Source organism: Siniperca chuatsi, linkage group LG20 (genome assembly GCF_020085105.1).
Source record: "Siniperca chuatsi isolate FFG_IHB_CAS linkage group LG20, ASM2008510v1, whole genome shotgun sequence".
Lineage (NCBI taxonomy): Eukaryota > Metazoa > Chordata > Actinopteri > Centrarchiformes > Sinipercidae > Siniperca > Siniperca chuatsi.
The window spans coordinates 10,478,542-10,502,612 of record NC_058061.1 but is presented as its reverse complement, the minus strand read 5'-3'; the positions used below and the strand labels follow the sequence as shown (position 1 = coordinate 10,502,612).

Sequence of the window (24,071 nt, the reverse complement as noted above, 5' to 3'; positions counted from 1 at the left end):
CCGATAGACATGGACGCTGTAGTTTATTCTGAAACCACTCAGAAATTGCAATTACTATTTCTGGAGAGAAGCTCAGAGTTAGGTAAACATCACTGAGCATGCTCGAGCATGCAAACATAAATCCAGGGAACAGGCAAAGTCCAAAAATCCAAAATCCAGCGATGTCCAAGAGAAAAACAGAGAAATAGTCCAAAACACAGAACGCTAAGGCCGAAACACTTGACGTGAGTACAGTGACGATCTGGCACAGAACAAAGGAAGCACACAGACTTAAATACACAGGTGAGGGCAGGATAACTAGACACAGGTGAAACTAATTAGGGTGGGGCAAACAATCAAAACTGGAGGAAAAAGCAAACAAAGACAGGAAGTAAAACTACACAAGACACATGAGGCTGTACACATTACAAAATAAAACAGGAAATAGCTGAACACAAACCCAAAACCATGACAATTATAGATGTTCAAATTTCCATTTTATTCTGCGCACTTTTAAGGGCTGGTTTTTAGTTGCTTTCTTTCTGAGAGTTAATGAGAAGAACAACACCACTCACATGTTTGCGTAATAACTATGGAGCTAGAGCCGGTGGGCAATTAGCTTAGCATAAAGACTGGAAGCAGGGGGAAACAGCTAGCCTGGCTCTGTCCAACATTTAAAAAAATTCCCCTACCAGTACCTCTAAATGTTCTTAACTAACACAATGTTTGTTTAATTACACAAATAGAAATGTAATAAGTTGTGGTTTTTCAGGGAGTTACATGCTAGAACTATTTCTTGGCCGGGCGCAGTGACTTCCTGTGTCAGAAATCACTCCTTGTTCATTCACTCTGTACTCCCTATCTAATAGACACTCTATAGTTTACTCTATAGTGAGCAGTAAATAGAAATTTATTATACCATCATTTTGCGTCAACACTAACAAGTGTAGTGTCACTACTGTAAGTTTCACATCTATAAACATCGACACTTTTTTTCATTCAAATTTGTGAGGGCACTTCATAGTGCATGAATTACACACTCAGACACTCAAATAAAATGGTGATGAATAAATATAGTGCACTACATAGTAAATAGGGAGTGATTTCAGACACGGCCCTGGAGTTTTGTCATGACTGCGAGGTTGCCAAGCAACCAGTGGAGACTTCAGGAAGTCACTGGCCAGCCAAGATCTAGTTACAGCACGTAACTCCCCGTAAAACCACAAACGCCGTTTTTACTTTTCTGTCTGTGTACAGATTAAACAAATGAGATAACATGTTCATTAGTGAGCTGTTTTAAGGTGCCAGCATATTTCCCAACACGTTGAACTATTCCTTTAAGGACTTCTCGTGCAAAAAGACTTGAAAGAAAATGTTCAAAGTTAATTCTTTGACAAAACTCACTGTAAAGTCCATTTAGTAGTTGTTCTCTCTTTATACCTGTTGTGTTTATTGTAAAGAAGTAATATATCACCCAGTGCAACTTAATGGCTCTTTTATTTGTTGCTAATAGTTTTTGGTCTACACAGACAATACTCTTTTTTAGGATAAAGTCATTGTTGGTTTTGATCTTTAAATAATATTTGTTTGTTACAATAAAAAAAGCCTTTAATGTAATATAAGTCACTGTAATTTCTTCACAAAAAAATGGAATTTATCTTACAAAGAAAAGACAATTAGAACTTTTTTACATTCATATCTTTGTTGTAATATCTACTTCAAACTCAGATACTGACAGGAGGCAGCAATATAATTCAAAAATATGGACTGATGGATTTTTCTCAAGTCCGCCCATTGACACTCCAGCTCCTCGATGATGCCTGGCAGTGCAGCTTCTTGTCCAGCTCTCGGAGCTGCTCCAGGAAACCAGAGTTAGGGGAGATGTTCCTGTTGGCACTGACAGCTTTGATCGCGTCCACCAGCGTCATGTTCTCGTGGATCATCAGGTAGGCCAGAACCAAGGTGGATGAGCGGCTGAGACCCATCGCACAGTGGACAAACACTTTACCTGCCAACCAGTGGAAACAAAAACATCACTTCCTGTGGATCAGTCAAGAGCTCAGCCATCCTCTGCCAGCTCCATTTCTATATTTACAACCATGCAATGACTGGATTATTGTGGTGAACTTTATTCTAATGTCTAAATTGTCTCCACTGTGGATTAAAAACCATGTACATCACAGAGAGGAGTACTTCTAACTCCTGACTAAAAGTTTTCAACAATGTTGCAACAAATGTTTCAACACACGGTAATCCCTGGTTCCTTATCAGGCCTGAGGATTAGGGCGCATAGGAGCGCGTAATTGAACTGTCTTGGCGTCTGTGTATTTCTGCCGGGGATTACTGTAGGCCCCGCCACACACTGGAGCCCCCGATCAGCCAGCATGTGAATGAGGAGGCCTCATCTTATTACTGTCATGTCAGATACCGACTTAACTTTGCATAACAGGCCAGGCAGGCACAGGCCACAAACATAATTGTGTAATTTCCATGTCCAATAAAAGTGTTGCTTACAAATTACCAGGGCAATCCATTTAAAACCAATTTTACTGGCCAAGGTCTGAGCTTATGAGAAGATTACTGTGGGGGAAAGATATTAGCTTGATATTATGTTTAGTGTTTGATTTGCATTTTAATGATTAATACAACTGGGGGCTGCTGTAATGGGAATTGACTGACAAATGTTTCTGTACTTTGCCTTGCAGAAAAAAGAACGTCTTCTCCAAGTTAATGTGTAAGAATGATGAGAAAAACCTTGAGCACAGTGAAAGCTCCTTACCTGTGGGCGAGCTCAAAGCGTTTTTGATAAAATTGGCCGCTGGGTAAAAGAAGGGACTCAAGTTAAAGGACGGCATGTCAAAAGCTTCCACTCCATGATAAGTGATTTTGGTGTCTCGGTAGAAGCTGGGGCCCGTGTTCACATTGAACTTCCCATCAGCAGCGTTAAGTACATGGGTGATGTGGTGAGCCTGGAGTGTCCTCTTGTCTTTGGCTGCATACCTAAAAGGAAAAAGCAAAATTATCTGTCAGTGTAGATAAATGAAAAATGTATTTGTCATTTCTAAGAGCACAGTTCATGATTGTAAACAATACATATGACCATTGCACAATAAGGAATGCTTATAAATGATTTAGAAGTTGTAATATTTATGACTAATAAAATATTTAGCTGTGGTTTATAGATAATAAATAAGCTGTTTAATGCATACATTTAAATAACCTTTGTGTTGCCAAGTTATGGACCCACATTTAAGCTATGTTTTGGTTGGCATTTTTTAAATGCAATTTTTCTGTACTTAATTAAATTAAATTAATTTTACCGCCATCGTATTTGGGTGGTGACAGAAATCCCAGAGACAGATATCTAAACCTGGGCCAATAAAACATTAACTGTTGTCTTCTATTACGGTGCACCGACTCCGCACTTTCTGGAAACATTTTGTATTTAGCATGTTAGCATGTTCACGTGCTAATGCTACATCCACGGGTAATTTGTGTAAAGTTAGCACTTTAATGTGCTAATGTTTAGCGTATAGCCTAATGTTTCTGCTAGCGTGTTAACATGCATAGGGACAGCACGGTAACATGCTAATATTTAGCATATTTGTCTAACAGAAAAAGCCTAGTAACTGAAAGCTTGAAGGCTTCATTAATGAAAGATCCAGAGTTACTTAATTTACACATGGGTTCAAAACATGGCAACCCAAAACTACTGCATAACTACTAACTTATTACTGATGATACATGATTTATAGAACCTGCAATAACTGATTTTTGCCACTAGGGGGCAGCAGAAACAAGCATGTAACTTAAAGTCGATATGGCCAACTTGTTAGCAAACAGTTTACATAACAGCTTATTTATCCAGCAAACATGAAGCAACATTAGCATTTATTTGGAGACGTGTTTATTCCCGCCTGGTGAATGTAAGTCCTATATTCACTCTCTTTTAGCTGTTTTTGGTCTCCACCAACTCATGAGGCAAATATCTGGCTCTTCACCTGCTAAATACTCCACTATGTTCACCAGCTAATTAGATGCTAACATTGCCGTATGATGCTGGGCAGGTAGCATACCTGCTGTGGCTGAGACAGCAACAGGGCTGCAATATAATCCAGCGCTGATAGACAATAAAATTGCAGGCCAAAAAACAAAGCAATAAGCTGGAAGACCCTGAAATGCTCCTTGGCAACTGAGGGCTGAGCTGAGGGCAACTGAGTTGGGTGACAACTCTCTGTGGGTTCATCAATACACACTACACTTTTTATGCACAAGTAATCATGTGGTCCATTGTTACTATAAAAATATTGATTATAGCTGCTTTTACCATTAATAAATGATTGTTGATTGTTTAACTGTTTTATAACCCTTTCAGTGATAACAACTTACATATGCTTTATTAGTATGCCTTATTGTAAAGCATGAAATTAGAAGGTTCCGGTCTCACATGTCTCCAATATAGATCCTGGGCTGAACCTCATCCAGATGGCTGCTGGTCCCTTTTTTTATCCACATCAGCCTCTGGAGCTCTGAAGCCGGGGGGGTCTCATACCTGCTGTTTGCCCCCTCAGGGCTCGCCAAGCAGCTGAGACCTCTGGGCATGTCTGGATGCTCCACTTCTGCTTTTACAACCTGTTGCACAGACGTACCACATATGATATTCTAACAGAGTTTAAGCAGCGGGTTTGTTGAACCAACAGAACTGGTCATTGCTATGAAATTTGGACCACGCCAAGTGCTGAGAGGTCATCAAAAGGGTCAGAAATGTTTTCCCTTTACCTTGCTCATCTACAGTTTAGGAAAGGAAATACGGATGCAGTTTCCGGCAGCATGGACCACAAGAACACATAATTGTAAGATGACCTTATGATGCTCTCATTTTTTTTATCTACGGTTCAGTAGCACTTGGTAGGTTTATTTATCTCCAGAGATACTGAAAAATTGGTATTCAAAGCCGATAAACATCAGCTTTTCATTTCCTGCAGGCAAGCCTAACCTGTGCATTTACAATTTACACATTGGGCTTTAGAGAGAGTTATACTATGCATGCTGTATACATTAGCATCCATTTAGGCAGCTGTGTGATTCTGCTCCAGGCTGAGGACGTACTAACGATGTGTATGCATTGTTATAGTAAAGAAACCGATGGCAGCTCAGCTTCTTATTTGCATTCTGCTGGTGTGTGTGGACATAATGTGGCACTCAGGGTTTGGAGACTTATTGTCGTGTCCACCATGAGTCATTGAGACCAAATCTGTTTCAGTGACCTTTTGTTAAGCTGCCGTGGCATATGGAGGTGCACTCAAACATCATGACGGCTTTATCCATCTCTGCATGTGCGTGATTGCATGTGTGTCTCTCAGGGCATGTGTATGCAAGAAAAGCTGCATTTGACCCAGCATATGCTCCATGCATATGAGTGTGTGAGTCTTGAAGAGTATAGTGTGTCTTTGCACAAGTACATGTGCCCAGAGTACCTGGAGGCTCTTCTTTCTCCTCATTGATCTATAAGTACAACCCTTCCTTCCCTCCCACTGTCAGGGCACAGAACTGATTTCCCTGGTGCGCATGTTGAGCTGCAGCGCTGCTTTCATAGCCTCCCCCCTTAGGCTAACCTGTCCTTCCTGCTCTACTTCTGTGTAATTAAAGATGCTATGTATGGGAAAGTGCCCACGGTTAACATGGAGGGCAAATAAAAATGGCTTTTTACCTCCTCCGGGCCTCTTCTTGGTGGTTTTATGAATCACACTTCCTTTAGCCTTTCGGATGTGGTTCGTCTGGATTTGTGAGCAAATTAATAAAAGAAGAAAGTGTGGTAATCAATCAGGCAACGCAGTATCATCACAGTACATACTCATTTATTAAAGTGCTTTATAAACATGTTGACCTTGCAAACAAAGGTATACAGTACAATAAATCCATACTCTGTAGTTGTATTAGTTTGCACTGCGCATACTAATAAATATTTTCCAACATGTACTTCTATCTGCAACAAATTCGTGAGAACACATTGTTAGTAGACACTTGCCTTGGCTGGAAATGTTGCTTTTCAAGGACTCTCTGTACAACAGCTACATGTAGGTCGACAGCACAACTGTCTGTGTTCTCCTTGGTAATCTACCCTGCAACCTTTTTTGCTATTTTAACATCTGAATCTCAGCCCAAAATAATTCTGGCATCATCTTCTGCATTCCTTAAAGGTTATCCGAGCTACCAGCACAGGAGAGAGGATAGGACACGGCTTTTTCAATAGCAAGAGAATTAGATCAGTGCTGCTGTACTTGAGCTTAAATCTGACACAGTCTTGTGTCTGAGATTCTTCTCTACAGAGAAATATGTTTAAACCAACACCTGGACATTTTGTAAAGTCAGGAGTTTCTGAGCTCTTTTATTTTATATGTGGATAATTTAGTGAATGAAAGCACAAAAACTTATATAAGGTTTATCTTACTAGATTTCAACACACCATCAGAAAAAAACAGGCAACTTAAAACTGCAGTATGGACAGTCTTGGCTAAGCATAAAAATAATATGTCAAAAAAAATTACACAAGTGTAGAAAGATGAACATATGTACAAACAATGCAAACATTTCTTTTTATCATGTAAAGTTCATTCTTTGAAAAACTTCCAAATGTATTGTGTCATTTTTCTTGTACCCAAATAAAATATCCATAGATGAAACCCTTACATTGAAACTGAACTTCTGACTCCAGCAATACAAATCAATGCCATATAATTCAGTGTAGTTTTTCACATACTGCAGTTTCTCTATCATAATAATTTTAATGTTGATACCGATGAAGATATCAACGTGTGTTTATGTGCATGCATGTGTGTGTATGTGAGGCTAAGAGGTAATGATTTATAACATCAGGACTCATTGCTGTCAAACTCTACTATATATACTACAATACTATATGTATGTGTCTGAAATTCCTAATGTTGTTGTGATGTGCAGTGGTGATCAGCTCCAATAGCTTGATGAATACACCAAAGGAATTTCATGCTGTGAACACTGCTGAGTTGGTCTCGTTAAAGAGACAGATGCTGTAGATTGATTCCCATTTTGAGTTTGAATGTTGACTTGTCATCAGTACCTTCCACAGAGTTTACAAAAAAATGATGCTTTGTAAAACATTTTCCATAAGACATTTGGTCCATTCTGCTGAAATAGAAAGTGAGGTGATGAAGAAAAAACATCTTACAAGAATGAGAGGTAGAGACATAACTCAAAGACATAAATAGTCAGAAAATCTCCTTATCATTAGCCTTCATTCATCTTGTCTCTGGTTTCACTTCACGTTACATTAAGTTAGAATTTGTTCTGCAACCAAACTGTCTTTTTGTTAATAAAGTAATAAAGTAATAAAGTTTTTGTTTTTAACACAAAAACATAAAAAACAAACAAACAAGAAAATACAGTATATAGCCGTGGCAGCAATGCAATTCATTGTTAGATCCTGAGGCAAAAAATGTAAAGCTTGGCCTGAGGGTGGCACCAGAGGAAAGGCCATGTTGTTACTCCCACATCTCAGACTCAGCTTGTCAGGCTCAGCTGCTCTACGTTGTAAGATTTGGTGCAACTTTCTTTCAGTTTGACTTGTACTTTGTCAGCCTCAACTCTACTTTCCATGCATGTTAACAACTAGCCTACTGGATGTTAGCATCTAACATTTACAATACCATGTCAGCATGCTAACATTAGCAATTTGCTAATGTTTGGCATGTACTGTTGAGAATGTGAGCATGTTAATAAATAAATGCAGTGGAGTTGTGTGCGGCTTTCCCATTCTTTTTCTTTTTTTTCTTAGCGTTTAATTGAGATGCTAACATAATATATTAGTGTTAATCTTAAAGTATAGCCTGACAGAAATTCATTCATTAGTTGAACCAAATTTCATGACAACCCATTAGGGGTAGAAATATCTCAGTCCGTACTGTTGGACCAACAGACAGACCAGCATCACCATCGCTAGCAACCACACTGCTGTGTGGCTAAAAAGTGTAAACTTCTCTTGATTACAGGATCTGACATGTTTTCTTTTTTCTTGTCAGCTGAAGATCCAAATCCAACAGCAACGCCAGGAAATTATTGTTGGGGTAGATGGCTCTCTTCTGGATTAATTTCTGCAAAGCCTGTTTAAGCGGGAGGTGGCGGTAGATCATGAGGTACGCTAACACCAAGGTCGATGACCGACTCATTCCCATGATGCAGTGCACCAGAACTTTCCCTGAAGAAGAGACAAGATGAAGGGAAAGGAGGATGTGAAAGAAGGATTAGTGAGAGGCCTCAGTCTTATTAATATCATACATGGCTGCCCGTCTCAAGCTGTGGCCTTTCTTTTTTCCTGCTGTGAGCTAAAAATAGTTCCCACAATTCATCGCCTTTGTTCATTTAAGGTCCCCTTGCAGTCCGGGCCCGACTGTCTCTTTAATCCCAACTCGTCCTCTGCTTGATAGCGTCTTTGAAAAGAGCCATGGTCACAGTATAGACATAAATTCTGCAAGGTAAGACCCTTTTATTACTGCTGGCTGAAAATACACTTACATATTACAAGTTGTGTTACATTGTGGTTACAGGTGACTTTGAAAGGACGGAATGATGGGAGAATTTGAGTGAATGGGTTTATTAAGGATTTATGGAGTGAAATAAAAGATGTTATGTGCAGGAATTTTAAAAACTACCATATTTTTGCAGCAAATTACTCAATCATTATAGCTACTGAATTATATAAATAGAACTCACTGTGCAGAAATATGATAATTCATGTGAAAAAGAAGCCTGGAGGAGTCTTACCATCAGGTGACTTCAGAGCTTTATGGATGAAATCAGCTGCAGACTGGAAGTAAACATCCAGATCAAAGTGTGTCGAGTCATCTGCTGGAATGCCACAATACACAAAGCCGTTGCCATAAAAGCTTTGGTTCCCTATGCTGCCTCGCTTGGAGTGTGCAGCGTTTAATACATGAGTAATACCTAATTTCATCAAGGCAGCCTTGTTTTGGGCTACTGCCCTACCAAGACAAAGAGACAGAAAGAGGTTCAAGACTTATGTGAACGCTAAGCATCACAGCACAATGTTTTTACACCAGAATAACACAATCATTTGCAGGAGTTCTGTCAAAGATAATGTTTAACATTACAAGTAACATGTTTCACATTGCCTTGCGAGGCAAACTCATTAAGTCTGGTTTAATTTTGAAATAAAATGTATACTTACACATTCCCTATGTATATTTTTGGCCAGACCTCATCAATTTCATTGAGATGTAGTTTGCATGAGTCCAAAACCTTCTGCAGATCCTTCACAGTCAGATATTCTTTGCTTTTGTCTTTCAGGGCTGACATTTTAAGTCCAAATCCCCCGTCTTGGATCGATTACTGGTCCAAATGTTTGCTGTATTAAAACAAGTTCCTGTCGACTCAGGATCAGGCTCAGGATGATCTGAACAAGCAGGTGTTTATCTGCTGTCACTGGACAGTTACCCAATTTAGTGCTTAACCTAGCGTGTAGTCTTACTCATGCAGAGGGCAAAGCAAGAAACAGTGCAGCCCGGGCTCTGCTTTTCACACCGCTGTGTGGGACTAATAAACCTCAAACAGAGATGAATCATTCCATATAGCAGTGATAATTGGATGTAATTAAGGACAAAATGTTTAAGTGCATTGCCTATACTGGATGACAGAAAGTCCACTGTAATGTAGAATTTATGGAACAGAAATACTGTAACAGCTAGTTTACTGCTCTGACATAAATATCTTGTGAAAGCAAATTGGCTAAAGAGGGTAAAAATGAGCCCTCCTATTATGTTGCAGGTCAATTTAACCTATTTCAGCTTTTAAATTGAAGAAAAACATACTTAACCTCTCTTTTAGTGCTGCTTCTGCTTATTGATGTGTATGTTGTGGGAACAAATCTCACCTGATATGTACATAAAACTTAAAAAATAAGACCCATACCTGCAGGTGAATGTGTGATTCTGGTGAGATCCAGATGCAGGTGTAGTTGTATTTGTTCCTGTGTGGAAGAAGCTCAGTTGATACTTTGTATTTGAGAAGCTGTTTTTCAAGCATTTTAAGCGATCCACTTTTCTGGGAGACACTTAAGCTCTAGAAGATTCTTCTGAGCTGTAAATGATCCAGATTTTCTCTGAAGTAGATTAAAAAAGCATTAAATGTATTCCACATTGTCTTCTACATCTGATTCACAAGATGTAAAAGACCATAGAAATCTAAACTTTGTCATGTTGTATGGTCTTTCATCGCAGCAAAGCCAAGGCAGATTGTCAGGTTTCAAAGACGTATGTTCTCAGAAAAGATCCTGAGCAAACAAGGTTTTTAGCATTTGACTCCATGACCGAAATCCAGTCCACCACTGGAACCACAAGATGTGACAGTGAAACCGACACTACATGTGTAAAATGTCTATAAAAACATTTGTGTGTAAAACATTTACAGTTATCTCACATTCTGCTCAGTATGTGGACAGTACGTAAATTAATCTTGGGAGTTAAATTCTTGACAATAGTAATACAGTCGGACCGTTAAACACTTTAGGTTTAAGAACCTGATGGCAGGTAGCCATGATTTTAGAAATACTGAGGTCATGAGAACAAATTCTACCTCAGTGCAACTCAACACACCTAAGACATTTTAGAGAAGGCAACAAATGAGAATTTGAATTTCTTAGAATTAAAAATAAATCACAAAATTTCACATTATTTATTGATTTAATTGTCAAATTATGTTTTAAATACATTTTACATGAATGAAGTTCTTACATTTTAGTGTAAATGCTGTTTCAAAGCCTCCTTTAGACTGCAATTGTGGTGTAGAATACTATCTAATACTAACTTTATTCAATTTTGTCCTTAAAAATATTACATTTTAAGTTTAGTTTAAACAAATGTTTAGTGTTTCTCCTATGAAGCATTCATAACCTGTGTATAAACAGTTAGGGAATAACACCATAAGGTAGCGGTAAAGTTACATAATTATTACACACTTCCTTACAAATCCTTACAGCCTGTTATTAAGCATTTGGCATAAGCCAACTGTTAATACACATGTGTTTTCAAAAACTGTTAATAAATGTGTCAAAACTCACGGAGACATGTTGTTACATATGGTTACAACTGTTATGTTGTCAAGCATTCATTATCTGTTTACACGCCAGTTATGGATGCTTTATATGGTGAGGTATAGCTGTTGGCAATTACATTAATAATCACTTTAAAATCCCCTTAACTCTGTTTACAACTGAATTATACTGTGTTATAAACCATCTACTGATTGTTCATATGCTGCCTATAAATGCTAAATTGGAGGGATTCAAATAAAGTGGTACCAGAGTGACCTAATACAAACAAACAAAGCAATATGTAATGAATTAAATTTAATAATTTGAATGTTAAGTATCATGTTTTGAGTTGAAGTGGAACCAAGGTGTTTTAAATTAAATGTACAGCAGGTTTGTTTTTGTGCTCACACAAGAAAACATGGCCAAAGTCTTTCACTGTTTTAAAGTCAACATACAAAGGTTAAATGCGTATTTGTTTGTCATATTCAGTCTTAAAATGGATTCTGCCTAAGGGCGAGTTGATTATACTGATTATTAATTAACTATTAATATAAGGGTCAATATCCTGTGAACAGGCAGCATGATTCACATCAAACACAGCACCAGAGTCAAGGAAAATACATTTGATTCAGTACCATTCTTGAAACAGTCTGTCAAAGCACAGTATCTCCCTCCACTGGCAGATGCTGAATCCTTCATTTATCCTGAGGAAAACAGGCGTTTGAGGTTCTGTAAGTTAGAAAATCTATGAGGAGCAGAGGATTACTCAGGATGTCTTACGTAGTTTCATCTCCAAGGCACAAAGCTGTTTGAGGAATCCTCTGTTTGGGAAGATCCACCTGCGCTCTTTGACCGTATTGATGGCCTCTAGTAGGGTGTAATGATGGTGAATCATTAGGTAGGCCAGGACGAGGGAGGCAGACCTGCTCACTCCAACTGCACAGTGTACAAAGACCCGAGCTGATCAAGAAGAAGAAAAAGATTACAATGAGCCTCAAGCATGAGCTGATACTGGGATTTTATTCTGGATAGGATGTGTGACTTGCAGAGAGGCCTGCAAAGTCTGAGATAGAACTGAGTGACAAAAAAGCAACATGATGGGTATTTACCACCAGCCGTGTCAAGTGCACTTTGAATATACTCAGCAGAGGGAAAGAAATAGCGAGAGAGGTCAAAGCACGGTGAGTCATCAGCAGGCACTCCATAATAATCCACAGCGGAGCCGTAGAAGTCATGACTCCCCTGACAGTGCATCCTCCCATGAGCTACATTCAGAACATGAGTGATTCCCAGCTTCCAGAGACTGTAGCGATCATTGGCCACTGACCTGTGGACAAAGGAAACAGGAAATACATTAGAAGGAAGCTTTCTATGGTTTATTTTAATTTTATAAGCTGTCAAGAGCAATGTCAAAGACTTACATGTCGCCAATGAAGAGGTTAGGCCAAACTTCATCCACATGATTACCAAACCTTTTTCCTCCATACAAAACCTTCACCAAGTCTTTCACAGAAGGCGTGGCCGAGGAAACTACATTACTTTCCTGTAGATTGTCCATAGTTGACTGCATGAACATTTAGAGTTGGCTACATAACAAAATGCTGCTCTGAAACTACCCACTTGTATGATTTCTTCTCCCAACATTTATTTTAAAACTGTTGAGGCTTTACTACAACCATGTTGGTACTGACAAGAACAGGTGATCCTGGTCTAAAATTAAATCAGTGACCCATACTCTAAATGTTGGTCAACCTCACACCTCTAAATCTGTATGAAGTACATTTTATGTCCAACCACGATTTCTCATTTAACTGCACAAAGAACTAACTGCTTTCCGTCACAACAATCACAATAAATACGCTGTAGTATCATTTTTTCACCAGCAAAGCTGTTAGGCAGCTGGAGCCAAGCCCCGTGTAGCTGATTTTACGTGCGCAGCTATTCTGGACATTACCGCCTTGTGTTGTCAACAGTAACGCTAACCAGCGCGAAGCCTGGGCGAAATGATTTCCAACAAGCCCGTGTTATTGCAGCAAACGCTAATATGATTTCTTCAGATTCTTGTGGGATGGCATTTAGCTGGCTAAACGAATAAATACGTTTCCGCATTGTCCTCTGTTACATCTCAGTCCGGGTGAGTGAGCGTAAGGCACACGCATTGATCAAGCTAGCAAACAGCTTGCTAGCTAACGTTAGCTAGAACTGAATTAGCCTGCTGGGCAGGGTTGTTGTGGTTGAAGAAAGGCTGCTTTCGCTTGGTTTCATGTCTACCTCAGGCATGCTTTTGGTTGCTTACACTGTCAACTACCAAATTGGCTAGCTATCATACAAGACATCGAAAGAAGTTAGTAGATTAGCTCCTGGCCCCACCTGATTGATAGCCAGTGATGTGGGTTATTGCAGGTGGATGTTTTTACTGGACAAAGTTACTCGCCGTCTATAATGAGTTATAGCTGCTCTGTAAACCACAAAAGCCACAGTACCAACATATCATGAAATCTTTTAACAGGTAGAAATGCTAACATTGTATGGATATCTTGGCAATCCTGTCAGCAGACTTTAGAGAAAAGGGTTTGTTGAGCTTAAACGAGAATTATCATTGTCAGTGTGTAGGATAGTGTCGGCTAGAAATAAGAAATAAGGGATAATAACCAACAAGTCATCCATAACTAGCACAAAAGTCTTACAGTCACTGTGTGGCCTGTGAAATATGTCTGCTCCTTCACCCGAATTTGTAGGGTGTGATTTCCATTGTTCAAACTTATCAAATATTTGCTCAAATTGGGATTGCTAAGCTTGCTGTGGAGCTCAGGAATAGTCTTAAACTTGTTTTCACTTATAATTGTGTTACAAAGTGAAGTTATTTTCTGTCTATGTGGCAGTCTTGCGTGGTTTGTTTGGAATTAGTAGTGCTGATATAGTGGAAATAAAGATTGCCTAATCGTGTCTACGTCTGTTTAAGATTCCTTTGTTTGTTGCTGAGGAAGTCACTAAGGAACTGACATTGACAGCAAGGGAGAGCTCAGTTGTTTGAGTTGCACTTTTTGTTTGTGAATTGTGATGTTCTTTTCTCCAGCCTTCAGAGTGAGGAGGAAATGACGCAACTGAGTGTCCGTCGCTGGACGCCCAAACATGTCGCAAAGTGGCTGAAGGAAGAGGGCTTCTGTGACTATGTGGACCTGCTGTGCAACAAGCACCGACTGGACGGCACCAGTCTGCTGGCCCTGAGCGAGTATGACCTCCGCTCACCGCCTCTGGAGCTCAAGGTGCTGGGGGACATCAAGCGCTTGATGGTGTCCATCCGCAAACTGCAAAAACAGAACATCGACGTGTTGGAGGAGCTGGGTCTTCCCTTTGATGGTCACTCTCCTACAGGCTCAGGAGGCAGTTTGGACTGGCTGTGTAATGGCGACCCAGGCAGAGACTGTGATAGCACTGACACAGCACCAGTGGGAGAGGAGTATCACCAGTACACTAATGGGAAATACAAGCAGCAGACGAGGCGCCTGGATCCAGAGTACTGGAAGACAGTGCTTAGCTCCATCTATGTGGTGTTTGTGTTTGGGTTCACGTCCTTTGTCATGGTGATAGTGCATGAGAGGGTGCCTGACATGCGCACATACCCTCCACTGCCAGATATTTTCCTAGACAGGTGGGTGTGTGAAAGCTAAGACACTCGCTAAGACTTATTTTTCTGACCTGGGGCACTGGGTAGCCATAAAAAACAACAGAACATTAGCCAGCTGTGAAATTCCAAGGAGAGAGTGAAACAAAAATATATATTTTTATCAACTGTCAGAATATCACACCAGATGGTGGACATTATAATTGCCCTACTTCCTTGTAGCATGTCTCTATTATTGTCCTCACATATTCCTGATGGGCTAGCTTAGGTTCAAAGAGATCTTTGAATGTTTTAAAAGTGACCTACTTTGTAGTGTGACCCGATGATTATGACCAGCTTTGAGTTTTTCGTGGAATGTCTTAAGTTGATTGGGAAAGCAGATTTCAGGGAAATGCCAGTGTGTGTTTGGCAAGATAAAACATGTAGAAGAAAGTTACAGCTTTTGTGACCATTTAGTGATTTCAGTGTTTAGGGTCCATATTTTGCTATTCAAAATCAGCCATGGCGTTTGAAACTTTGAACATAGAAAATAGAACCCGTTTGAAATATTCAAGCCATAACTGTAGTATTTTATCCCAAAGGATGTTACAAGGTTCTTTTTTAGGGCTGAGAATAATGATTAATTAATGATTGAACTAATGACTTCATGATTGATCAGTGATTTAGTCTTTAAAGTGTAAAAAAAGTTGTTTTGTCCAACCAACACTCCAAAACCCAAATATATTCAATATACAATTATATAAAACAGAGAATCTAACCCGAACCCCTTTTATTGATAAATGACTTCAATGATTAAAAAATTACAAAAATAGTTGTCAATTGACTTTTTGTGGAACATCTTAATCTTTCAGCACTAATCTCTCTTTTGTTTCTCTTTTCAACAGTGTGCCTAGAATACCATGGGCCTTTGCCATGGCTGAAGCATGTGGAGTGATCCTTTGTAATATCTGGTTGCTGGTTCTGCTACTCCATAAACACAGGTAGAGTCCTGACAGTCTATCACATCAGTGCAATTTTGTTACCGCAGATATTGTGCTGTAGGAGACCCACAGTGTGTCCCTTAAATCAGTACCATGGAAGGCCAGGGGTTAACTGTTTGTCATGACTTGTAGGTCCATCCTTTTGCGGCGCATGTGCAGCCTCATGGGGACGGTGTTCATGCTGCGCTGTATCACCATGTTTGTCACCTCCCTGTCTGTGCCAGGACAGCACCTGCAATGCTCAGGAAAGGTAATACATAACGATTTTTTTGTGTATCAATTCTTAAACACTACATCTCTACCTGTTTGAAAGATCACAGTACTGACAGTGTCACTTCTTCTCTCCCTCTAGATGTATGGTGACATGTGGGCCAAGCTGCAGCGAGCTGTGGCCATCTGGAGCGGGTTTGGGATGACCCTGACAGGAGTTCATACATGTGGTGACTACATGTTCAGCGGCCACACCGTGGTCATTACCTTGCTCAACTTCTTTGTCACAGAGTGTGAGTAGCTTCTGTCTGAGGTCATATTTACATTCAGTGAGGGAACAGAACCACTGAACTTTATACTGTACAAAGCCCCTTAGACTTATGTTAAAATTAAACTGAAATGGCCATAGAATAACTGATAATGACTTATAATAACTGAATTTGGTTCTTAAAAGACCAAAGTGAAGCTCTAAACATTACTTATGCTCCTCAGTGTGTTCTTACATAAATGATTAAAGGTTTAATAACTTAATTCAGGGTTTATCTAAATGGCCTATCCCCTAATGTTGCAAATTAGTCAAAGTTTGAGGCATTAAACTGAAAGATTTTAGGGACCCGGAGTTCACAGTTGTGTGTGTGTGTGTGTGTATAGATTATGGGATAATCAATGCATTTAAAAGCTTTTTAGGAGGTATTTGTCTGCTTGTGATTGGGTTTGGCATTTGTTTACCACTTAAAAAAAGTTTTTCAAGCAGAATTTCTGCAGTTTTAATTCGGCTTTATCATTTTGGTTGAAGGTCTGAATTGAAGGTTGAAGGTCTACTAAATGGATTTAAAGTTTACATTCTGCACAATGTGCAGTTTTTGATCCTGATTAAAAAACATTATATTCAAAACAAAATCTAAAATCATAAAATATTATTTTGTGTTTGACACAGGATTTTAAACTCAAGCCTGATTTTCACTAAAACTTGAGATTATATTTCTGTTTTTACTTTCTGTTAAGACTTACATACATTTCCCTTTAAAATGTCACAGTGGTTGCCAGATTTTGTCCACATTCATTCATGAAAATCATGAGAAATTATGAGCTGTTAGTAAAAGCTTTGACATCAGAAGTATTAAAATTATGAGGAAGACATAGGTAGAGGAAATTGTAACCATATTTGACAACATTGTCCCTTTGTTGCCATCCAGTGTCCTTCACTGGTATTACCACTGAAGTAAAAACTAGCCTTCCTCAGTCTGACCTGGACAGAAATAGTAAAAAGGATATGATACATTTCTGGATGGTGTAGTAAAACTCCAAACCACAGCAAAAAAAGCTAATTAGTTAAATGTATCTTCAACTGTTCTTTCTTCTTATTTCACAAACAGACACTCCACGAAGCTGGAACTTCATTCACACGTTGTCCTGGGTCCTGAATCTCTTCGGCATCTTCTTCATCTTGGCTGCACACGAACACTACTCCATCGACGTGTTCATAGCGTTCTACATCACTACCAGACTCTTCCTGTACTACCACACTCTAGCCAACACCCGGGCCTACCAGCAGAGTCGACGAGCTCGCATCTGGTTCCCCATGTTCTCCTTCTTTGAGTGCAACGTCAACGGGCCCGTCCCCAACGAGTACTGCTGGCCCTTCTCAAGACCTGCTATGATGAGGAGGCTGATTGGATAATGAACAGCATCAGCGGTACTGTCAGACACTTGTCAGATTGTGCTGTTTTGTCTGCTTTGTCAAGTTGCCAACTGAGGCGGTGTGTGATATCTTCATCAACAAAGACAACTGATGTGATCCTGTTAGCACCGAGGCCTGATGGGATACACAGAGCCATACCTTCTTATATTCTGGGACTCATGTTCTAACCTGCCTCCCCTGTCACCATTTTTAGGCAGATTAAACAAAATCCTCAAAACCCCACAGAGTTTCTTAAAAGCCCCATCAACACTCTTTGTTTCATTTGAAAAGTGAACACAGCGGTGATACGTCTCATTTATTGGTTGCCTATTTTTCCTCTAAAGAGATATAATTTTATGTAGCATGAACTGTGTTTTTCAGTACCTCACAACTTAAAAATGTCTGTTGTCTGTAAGTGTTTTGTTAGCACGTGATAAAAGGAAGCCACATTAAAACATTCACAGGCAGCAGTGTACTTAATCCTTCACAGCAGTTGGCCATTTTCTGTGCAATTACAATACCTGATCATTTCAAGGTTTGCATCTAGATTCTTGACTGAAAGTTTTGTCTTCCCTCCCACTTTGTAATTTATTAAAACATAACACTATGGACCACTTAAAGCAATATGTAAAGATCTGCATTTCACTGTTGCTTTTTTCTTTTATAGCAAAAATGTTCAAGTTGAGAAACAGATGTCTGCCATTCTTTTTCATTCCTTGAGATTATACTTACATTTTGATAATGTCACTAAATGTTGACAGAGTAATCAATGGCTCATACTGAAAGACACAGTAAAGTACAAGAGATCTTTGTTTCTATTGTTCACTTAGCCTGCCTTTTCCTTACCAGACCTATAAAAGATACATTCAAGGAAATGTCATTATCAGCCAAAAACATGGAATCAAAGATTTTTTTCCAGCTGTCTTAAATATAATTCCATTTGCCAATTACCTTGAGTGTTACGATAGGTTTCTTTGTGTAGAAATGTCCCAAATATTTCATGTTTACTGTTGGATAGTTGTATAGTGCTTTTTTAAAATCATCATAGTGTAAATGACCAGAATTAATGTTTTCCCTGATAATAATCCTTTAACATTAATCTGTAGTAATAGTTCCTTAAATGACCCTTAAATTTGTATGTATTTGTTTATATTAATTTATTTAATTTTGTAAATGTCAATAGGTATTTTTATACTTCATATACAGTGTTACAGCAACATGCACATGGAGAAATATGTTTACAGTTGCTCTTAACTATGTATTTGTTTGAAACACAATGTGCTTTTTAAGTGTAATGTTGACTTCAGATTGGCCTCTACATTTCATTTAGTGAAACCTGCCACTGTAGTAAGAGATGTTGTAATTGATTTGGTCTTTACAGCATGTTAGAAACATGATAAGTCTAAATGGAGTTGACAGTCTACAACACATCCTTTCACTGAAGAATAATGCTGTTGTTTTCATTCTGCAAAGCCACAGTACTTGTTTCATGTCTCATTCAGTCACTTCCATCATTAAAGAGCTGAAATCAAACACCAGGCACTTATTTATTTTTTTCCACTCACTGCACAACCACATAATGAATATATATGATGCAATGATAGATATTGTGTATACTAGTCTTCAGCATGAGAGGTAATCAGGTAATGTTTACTTTGTATTTTAACCAGTAACAAGCCTTGGATGGTAAGTGGACATATGAAGTACTTGAAACTAAATTTTTATTAAGGGGTGATAAATATTGTGTTAGTAATGAAGTAACAGAAGTTTCCTTAAGGATTATACATTTACTGCACAGGCCATCCAGTAAAATGTGTTGGAAATGCTCAGGTTTGAGTGTAAATATTCTGACTTCTGTAGACTAGAAAAGGAAAATATTTGTCATGTTTTTTTCTTTTGGGAAAAATAAAAATAATTTGTATATTAGATGATTTTTATTGTATTGTTCATATGGAGAAAGACTGCGCTACAAAGACATTTTCTTATGTTTTACAAGCACTGAGCTCGACTAAGATTTCATTTTCTTTGTATTAGTGTTATTTATAATAGGATAAGTCCACATAATTTAAGATAGCTACATAAGAATATGTGGACTATGGACACCAAGGCTAACTTTGGGCAAGTTTAACAGTAACTGAATGATTATGACATCAATAATATCAAAAATACGAAAGCTGTGAAGTACTGTATTATAGTTGTTTAATGTGGCATAAATTAATTATATATTTGACTTTAATGTTGTATATTTTTATATTTCCCTGGTATTGTCATTTTTTATTAAGTTTTAAGTAAAACGTTACATTAGCATTAGTATTGGTTACCATGGTGATTTAGAGGTCTTCCACTTGCCGGTGTGCTGGCAGCTCACATTGGCACGAAAAATGTTGGCTTTTGCAAATGACAAGAATTACGTTTGTTGTTGCCAAACCATAGAACAAATACTTGATTAATTGGCAGATAATTACAAAATTATCATCGCGCTCCGATTTCAGACGGGCAGAAAATAAACAGCTATATTTCGGGTCCTGCGGCGCCGAGGTCAGGGGGGTGTTTGTTGCGGTGTCTCCTCCATATCGTCCTACACCGGTCCCTGCTGCTTTTTCTGCCTCACAAGTTAACAGCAACATCATCAACACCAGTAATACTCGGTAAGTAATAGGCCGTATAATTACTTAGGTTACTCATGTTGTATTTAGTTGGAATGTCAGCAAGACGGTTATTAAACGTCCAATTTGCTAGCTAGAAAACGCACCCTACCATCCTCATGTGTTCAAACTCCTTAAAAATATTGAAGCAGGCACCGGTGACTGTAATATTTCTTATCATTGTCAAAGGTTCACACCTGTTTGAATGGTAAAAATTACGAATGAGCAATCCTAAACTGCGTATGCATCTAACTTATATTAAAGAAAATCCCTCTAATTTCTCTTAAATTTCAGGATTATTCCCCATTTTATCAAAAATGTTGCTCTATAAACGGCTGCTTTGATAATTAGATTATAGCCGAATTATACTAGTAGTTGTAAAGATAAAGGCGCATAGTTTTGCCAGGTATGGTGTCACACCTTTAGCCCTAACGTTACGATCGTGTTCCAGGTCACTGTAAGCAGACATTTTCAGACAAGCCTTTGGTCTAACCTTGGAGACGTGACAACAGAATCTGAGAGTAATGGAGACCGAATGACTCTCAATCAAGTGGTGCAAGTGTCTGACAATACAAATATTTTAAGGCCAGTGACAGCACGTTATAACTTTAAACATTAAACAAAACCAGTAACTAATTGTAGCCAAAGCTGCTGCAAAGATTTTAGAAATACTGTCATGTTCCCCCAATGCTTTTCAATAGTTATATTTGTCATTCTCTAATTCTCACTAATTTATTAGCTTAATATATTCGCTTTTTAATTATTTCCCAACAATAGGTCTACATTTTAGTTTAAAGTTCTTCTTCACACTGCAACAAATACAATTCTGGTGGGGAAATACTTTCTCCTTTTATGTTTTTACCATTATTTTTTTTGCTGTTGGTCCCAAAGTAGTCAATTTTAAGTAAACTGAGTCTGAAAGTAATAAGTACTAAATACTAAGAAATTGTAGAATGCAAATTCCCTCAAGGTTGCTACAATGCACAAATTCCCAGAAAAGATACCTCAGCTCCTCAATGGTAGCCATAGCCCTGGTTGTAGTTGAACCTATGTCCTTTAAAGGCTTCACAAATTTACAGATACTTATTTTTCTCACTTTAATGTACACACATTTATGGTCCTTTGTCACCATTTACACTCTCTGACATGTCCTTTTTGTGACAGGCAAAATGGCAGTTCCTCCAACCTATGCAGACCTTGGAAAATCAGCAAAGGACATCTTCAATAAGGGATATGGTAACTGGAAGCAAGATAAAAGGCAGTTTTATAAGTGTGTATTTATTGACACGCAGAGGACAGGCCAGCTGTTGGAAATGCATTATCAAACCCAGTAAGTAGTCCCTCACTGTCATTGTCCTTGCAGGTTTTGGACTGATTAAGCTTGATGTGAAGACAAAGTCCTCAAGTGGAGTGGTGAGTTTAGCTGTTACTATAAATAAACAGTGGTGCATTGCAGGTATTAGCTGATGTTAGGTTACCACAGATATAACGTTATCAGCATGTGTGTTTATTTTTCAACTTTACAATATGTCCCATTCAGTACATATCTTTAGGATACTTATCAAAATCGTTGTTCATGTTATGTGTATGTTTAAAAATTTATATCAGCTGATACAATATTTTTTAAAACACACTATCAATATTACTATCTGCCTTTTTCTGTATTTACCCTATGTCAACTGTACTGATAGTGGATGAACTTCAACCTGCTGTATTGTTTCCAGGTAGGATTCATTTCCTCTTGTATTTACTTAGGAGTTTAAAACGTCCGGCTCATCCAATGTAGACACCAGCAAGGTCAACGGAACCCTGGAAACCAAGTACAAGTGGGCTGAGTATGGGCTGACGTTCACAGAGAAGTGGACCACGGAAAACACACTTGGTACAGAAATTTGTGTCGAGGATCAGGTAAATTAAAAACTCTGTTGCTGATCATCTCACTAATGAAACCGCTCTAAATTAATGTGACTGATGGAATGATCTTCTTTAGATCACCAAAGGGCTGAAACTTACTTTTGACACTACATTTTCACCAAATACTGGGTAAGCTCCAGTTTATGTGTTAATCGTAAAATCAGGACTTGCAATCATTGTAAAGAGAACACCCTTCTAACTTCCTTATTTTCACAGCAAGAAGAGTGGCAAGGTCAAGACGGGTTATAAAAGGGAATACCTTAATGCTGGCGTTGATGTAGATTTAGATTTCGCTGGTCCTACTATCCATGGAGCAGCCGTGGCCGGCTACGAGGGCTGGCTGGCTGGCTACCAGATGACCTTTGACACAGCCAAATCCAAGATGACCCAGAGCAACTTTGCAGTTGGTTACAAGACCGGGGACTTCCAGCTCCACACCAATGTGTACGTTTTTAGGATCAACAAATATTTGAAATATGCAGGATGAATAACTTAACTGTAGAGTAACACAAATGGCTTTCCACAGAACTCACTGATCTATTGATCATGTGGTATTTTTGTCAGGTGAAACTGTTTGAAGAATGCTGACATGCAAGTGATGTTGGACATTTTTTTGCTATTTTTTCCCCTCAGAAATGATGGTTCAGAGTTTGGTGGATCCATTTACCAGAAGGTAAATGACAAACTGGAGACTGCTGTGAATCTTGCCTGGACAGCAGGCAGCAACGGCACTCGCTTTGGAATTGCTGCCAAATACCAGTTAGACTCCAGTGCCTCCATATCAGTAAGTGTCTTTTTTTTTTTTTTTTTTTTTTTTTAAAAACCCATTTTTCTCATAAACTATTGTTTGCCTACTCACATTTTAAGCACATGCACTATATCAAATAATAATTAAAATAAAGTTTGTCTAGCCTTGCAGGTGGTACTGATTGTACTCTACATACATACATGCTTTTTCTCCAGGCTAAGGTGAATAATGCTAGCTTGGTAGGAATTGGATATACCCAGACTCTGCGGCCTGGTAAGAACCATCTCTAGTCTAATATACACCTACTACAAACACAATTGACCTCTTTTTTAATAACTTAGAAAGAAATATATATATTTTATTTTTGTATTTCAGGTATGAAACTACTCCTCTCTGCACTGGTGGATGGGAAGAATATCAATGCTGGTGGTCACAAACTTGGTCTGGGCCTGGAGTTGGAGGCATGAGGGCCTGCTCTGCCATTTCATAAGAAGATGAAGAATATTAGCTGAATCTGACCCTGAGCATTCCTGTCGGGTCAGATATTTTAAAGAGATGAAGCCAAAACAAAAAAAGAAGCCCAGTTCTCTAGCACTGTTAAGAAAACCTTTCCACCAGCCTCCTTTCATTGTGGTTACAATAACTAGTCATGTTTCAATCACATGTATTTATAAATCAGTTCTGCCAATTTATCTTCCGTAGTGATAGAAAAACCCTCCTCTGGGTGCACCATGTCCAGGAATGGTTTCAAAAAACAAAACCCTTGTTATTTCGCTGAAGTGTGATAAAGTAGAATGTAAATCTTAAGCTGTTATTTTGCACAGTAGAATATACCTTTTATTTAAGCTTTTTCTCTTGTTTTATTTGCACATTTTATTTGTATTTTGGTAGTGATATTCTGCCTGTTGGATGGGTTACTCGTTATCAAGATCAAAGCCGATCTATTGTCTGGTCTTCACTTATCTTTCTAGAGAGGCTTAATTGTGCTGTGTGATGGGTTTGAGACCTCCGCTACCTTAAACACCTGCTTCTAAGTTGCAAGACAATGCTAAATGGATTTTCTTTTCCACAGTGTGACTTGAGTGAAAGAATATGAGTCAATCACCCACTTTTCGTCCCATTTCTGAGGACTGTGACACTAATCAGGAAGAGGTTTGTGTGTTGGCGTGTCTAACCTTTGCAATAAAGTCCTGAAATCAACCTTCA

General features: G+C 38.6%; 5 protein-coding genes across 6 annotated transcripts; 2 read left to right on the top strand and 3 right to left on the bottom strand.

The window, feature by feature from the left end:
* Nucleotides 1–372: 372 nt before the first annotated feature.
* On the bottom strand, nucleotides 373–6,074 carry LOC122867708 (dual specificity phosphatase 29-like). The gene is made up of 5 exons (XM_044178849.1): nucleotides 6,008–6,074; nucleotides 5,690–5,756; nucleotides 4,427–4,611; nucleotides 2,759–2,979; nucleotides 373–1,987 (listed from the first exon to the last, which is right to left on the bottom strand). The coding sequence occupies exons 3-5, from the start codon at nucleotides 4,579–4,581 to the stop codon at nucleotides 1,761–1,763; spliced, it is 603 nt and encodes a 200-aa protein (XP_044034784.1). The 5' UTR covers nucleotides 4,582–4,611; nucleotides 5,690–5,756; nucleotides 6,008–6,074; the 3' UTR covers nucleotides 373–1,760.
* LOC122867710 (dual specificity protein phosphatase 13-like) lies at nucleotides 5,821–11,312 on the bottom strand. The gene is made up of 3 exons (XM_044178851.1): nucleotides 9,203–11,312; nucleotides 8,779–8,996; nucleotides 5,821–8,212 (listed from the first exon to the last, which is right to left on the bottom strand). Exons 1-3 carry the CDS (start codon nucleotides 9,328–9,330, stop codon nucleotides 8,001–8,003), a joined length of 558 nt encoding a protein of 185 aa, XP_044034786.1. The 5' UTR covers nucleotides 9,331–11,312; the 3' UTR covers nucleotides 5,821–8,000.
* On the top strand, nucleotides 8,207–19,091 carry LOC122867707 (sphingomyelin synthase-related protein 1-like). 2 transcript variants are annotated; one of them, XM_044178848.1, is made up of 6 exons: nucleotides 8,207–8,489; nucleotides 14,139–14,714; nucleotides 15,572–15,667; nucleotides 15,800–15,917; nucleotides 16,020–16,170; nucleotides 17,254–19,091. In XM_044178848.1, exons 2-6 carry the CDS (start codon nucleotides 14,158–14,160, stop codon nucleotides 17,556–17,558), a joined length of 1,227 nt encoding a protein of 408 aa, XP_044034783.1. In that variant the 5' UTR covers nucleotides 8,207–8,489; nucleotides 14,139–14,157; the 3' UTR covers nucleotides 17,559–19,091. The 2 variants fall into 2 exon arrangements, with proteins under 2 accessions (XP_044034783.1, XP_044034782.1); XM_044178847.1 differs by lacking the exon at nucleotides 8,207–8,489 and adding an exon at nucleotides 13,013–13,196.
* On the bottom strand, nucleotides 11,363–12,785 carry LOC122867709 (dual specificity protein phosphatase 13-like). The gene is made up of 3 exons (XM_044178850.1): nucleotides 12,484–12,785; nucleotides 12,172–12,389; nucleotides 11,363–12,022 (listed from the first exon to the last, which is right to left on the bottom strand). The coding sequence occupies exons 1-3, from the start codon at nucleotides 12,636–12,638 to the stop codon at nucleotides 11,829–11,831; spliced, it is 567 nt and encodes a 188-aa protein (XP_044034785.1). The 5' UTR covers nucleotides 12,639–12,785; the 3' UTR covers nucleotides 11,363–11,828.
* A 965-nt stretch (nucleotides 19,092–20,056) lies between the features above and the next one.
* LOC122867463 (voltage-dependent anion-selective channel protein 2-like) lies at nucleotides 20,057–24,065 on the top strand. Its single transcript, XM_044178282.1, has 9 exons — nucleotides 20,057–20,206; nucleotides 21,368–21,439; nucleotides 21,567–21,616; nucleotides 21,959–22,111; nucleotides 22,194–22,246; nucleotides 22,334–22,561; nucleotides 22,751–22,901; nucleotides 23,081–23,138; nucleotides 23,241–24,065. The coding sequence occupies exons 2-9, from the start codon at nucleotides 21,373–21,375 to the stop codon at nucleotides 23,330–23,332; spliced, it is 852 nt and encodes a 283-aa protein (XP_044034217.1). The 5' UTR covers nucleotides 20,057–20,206; nucleotides 21,368–21,372; the 3' UTR covers nucleotides 23,333–24,065.
* The last annotated feature ends 6 nt before the right edge of the window (nucleotides 24,066–24,071 follow it).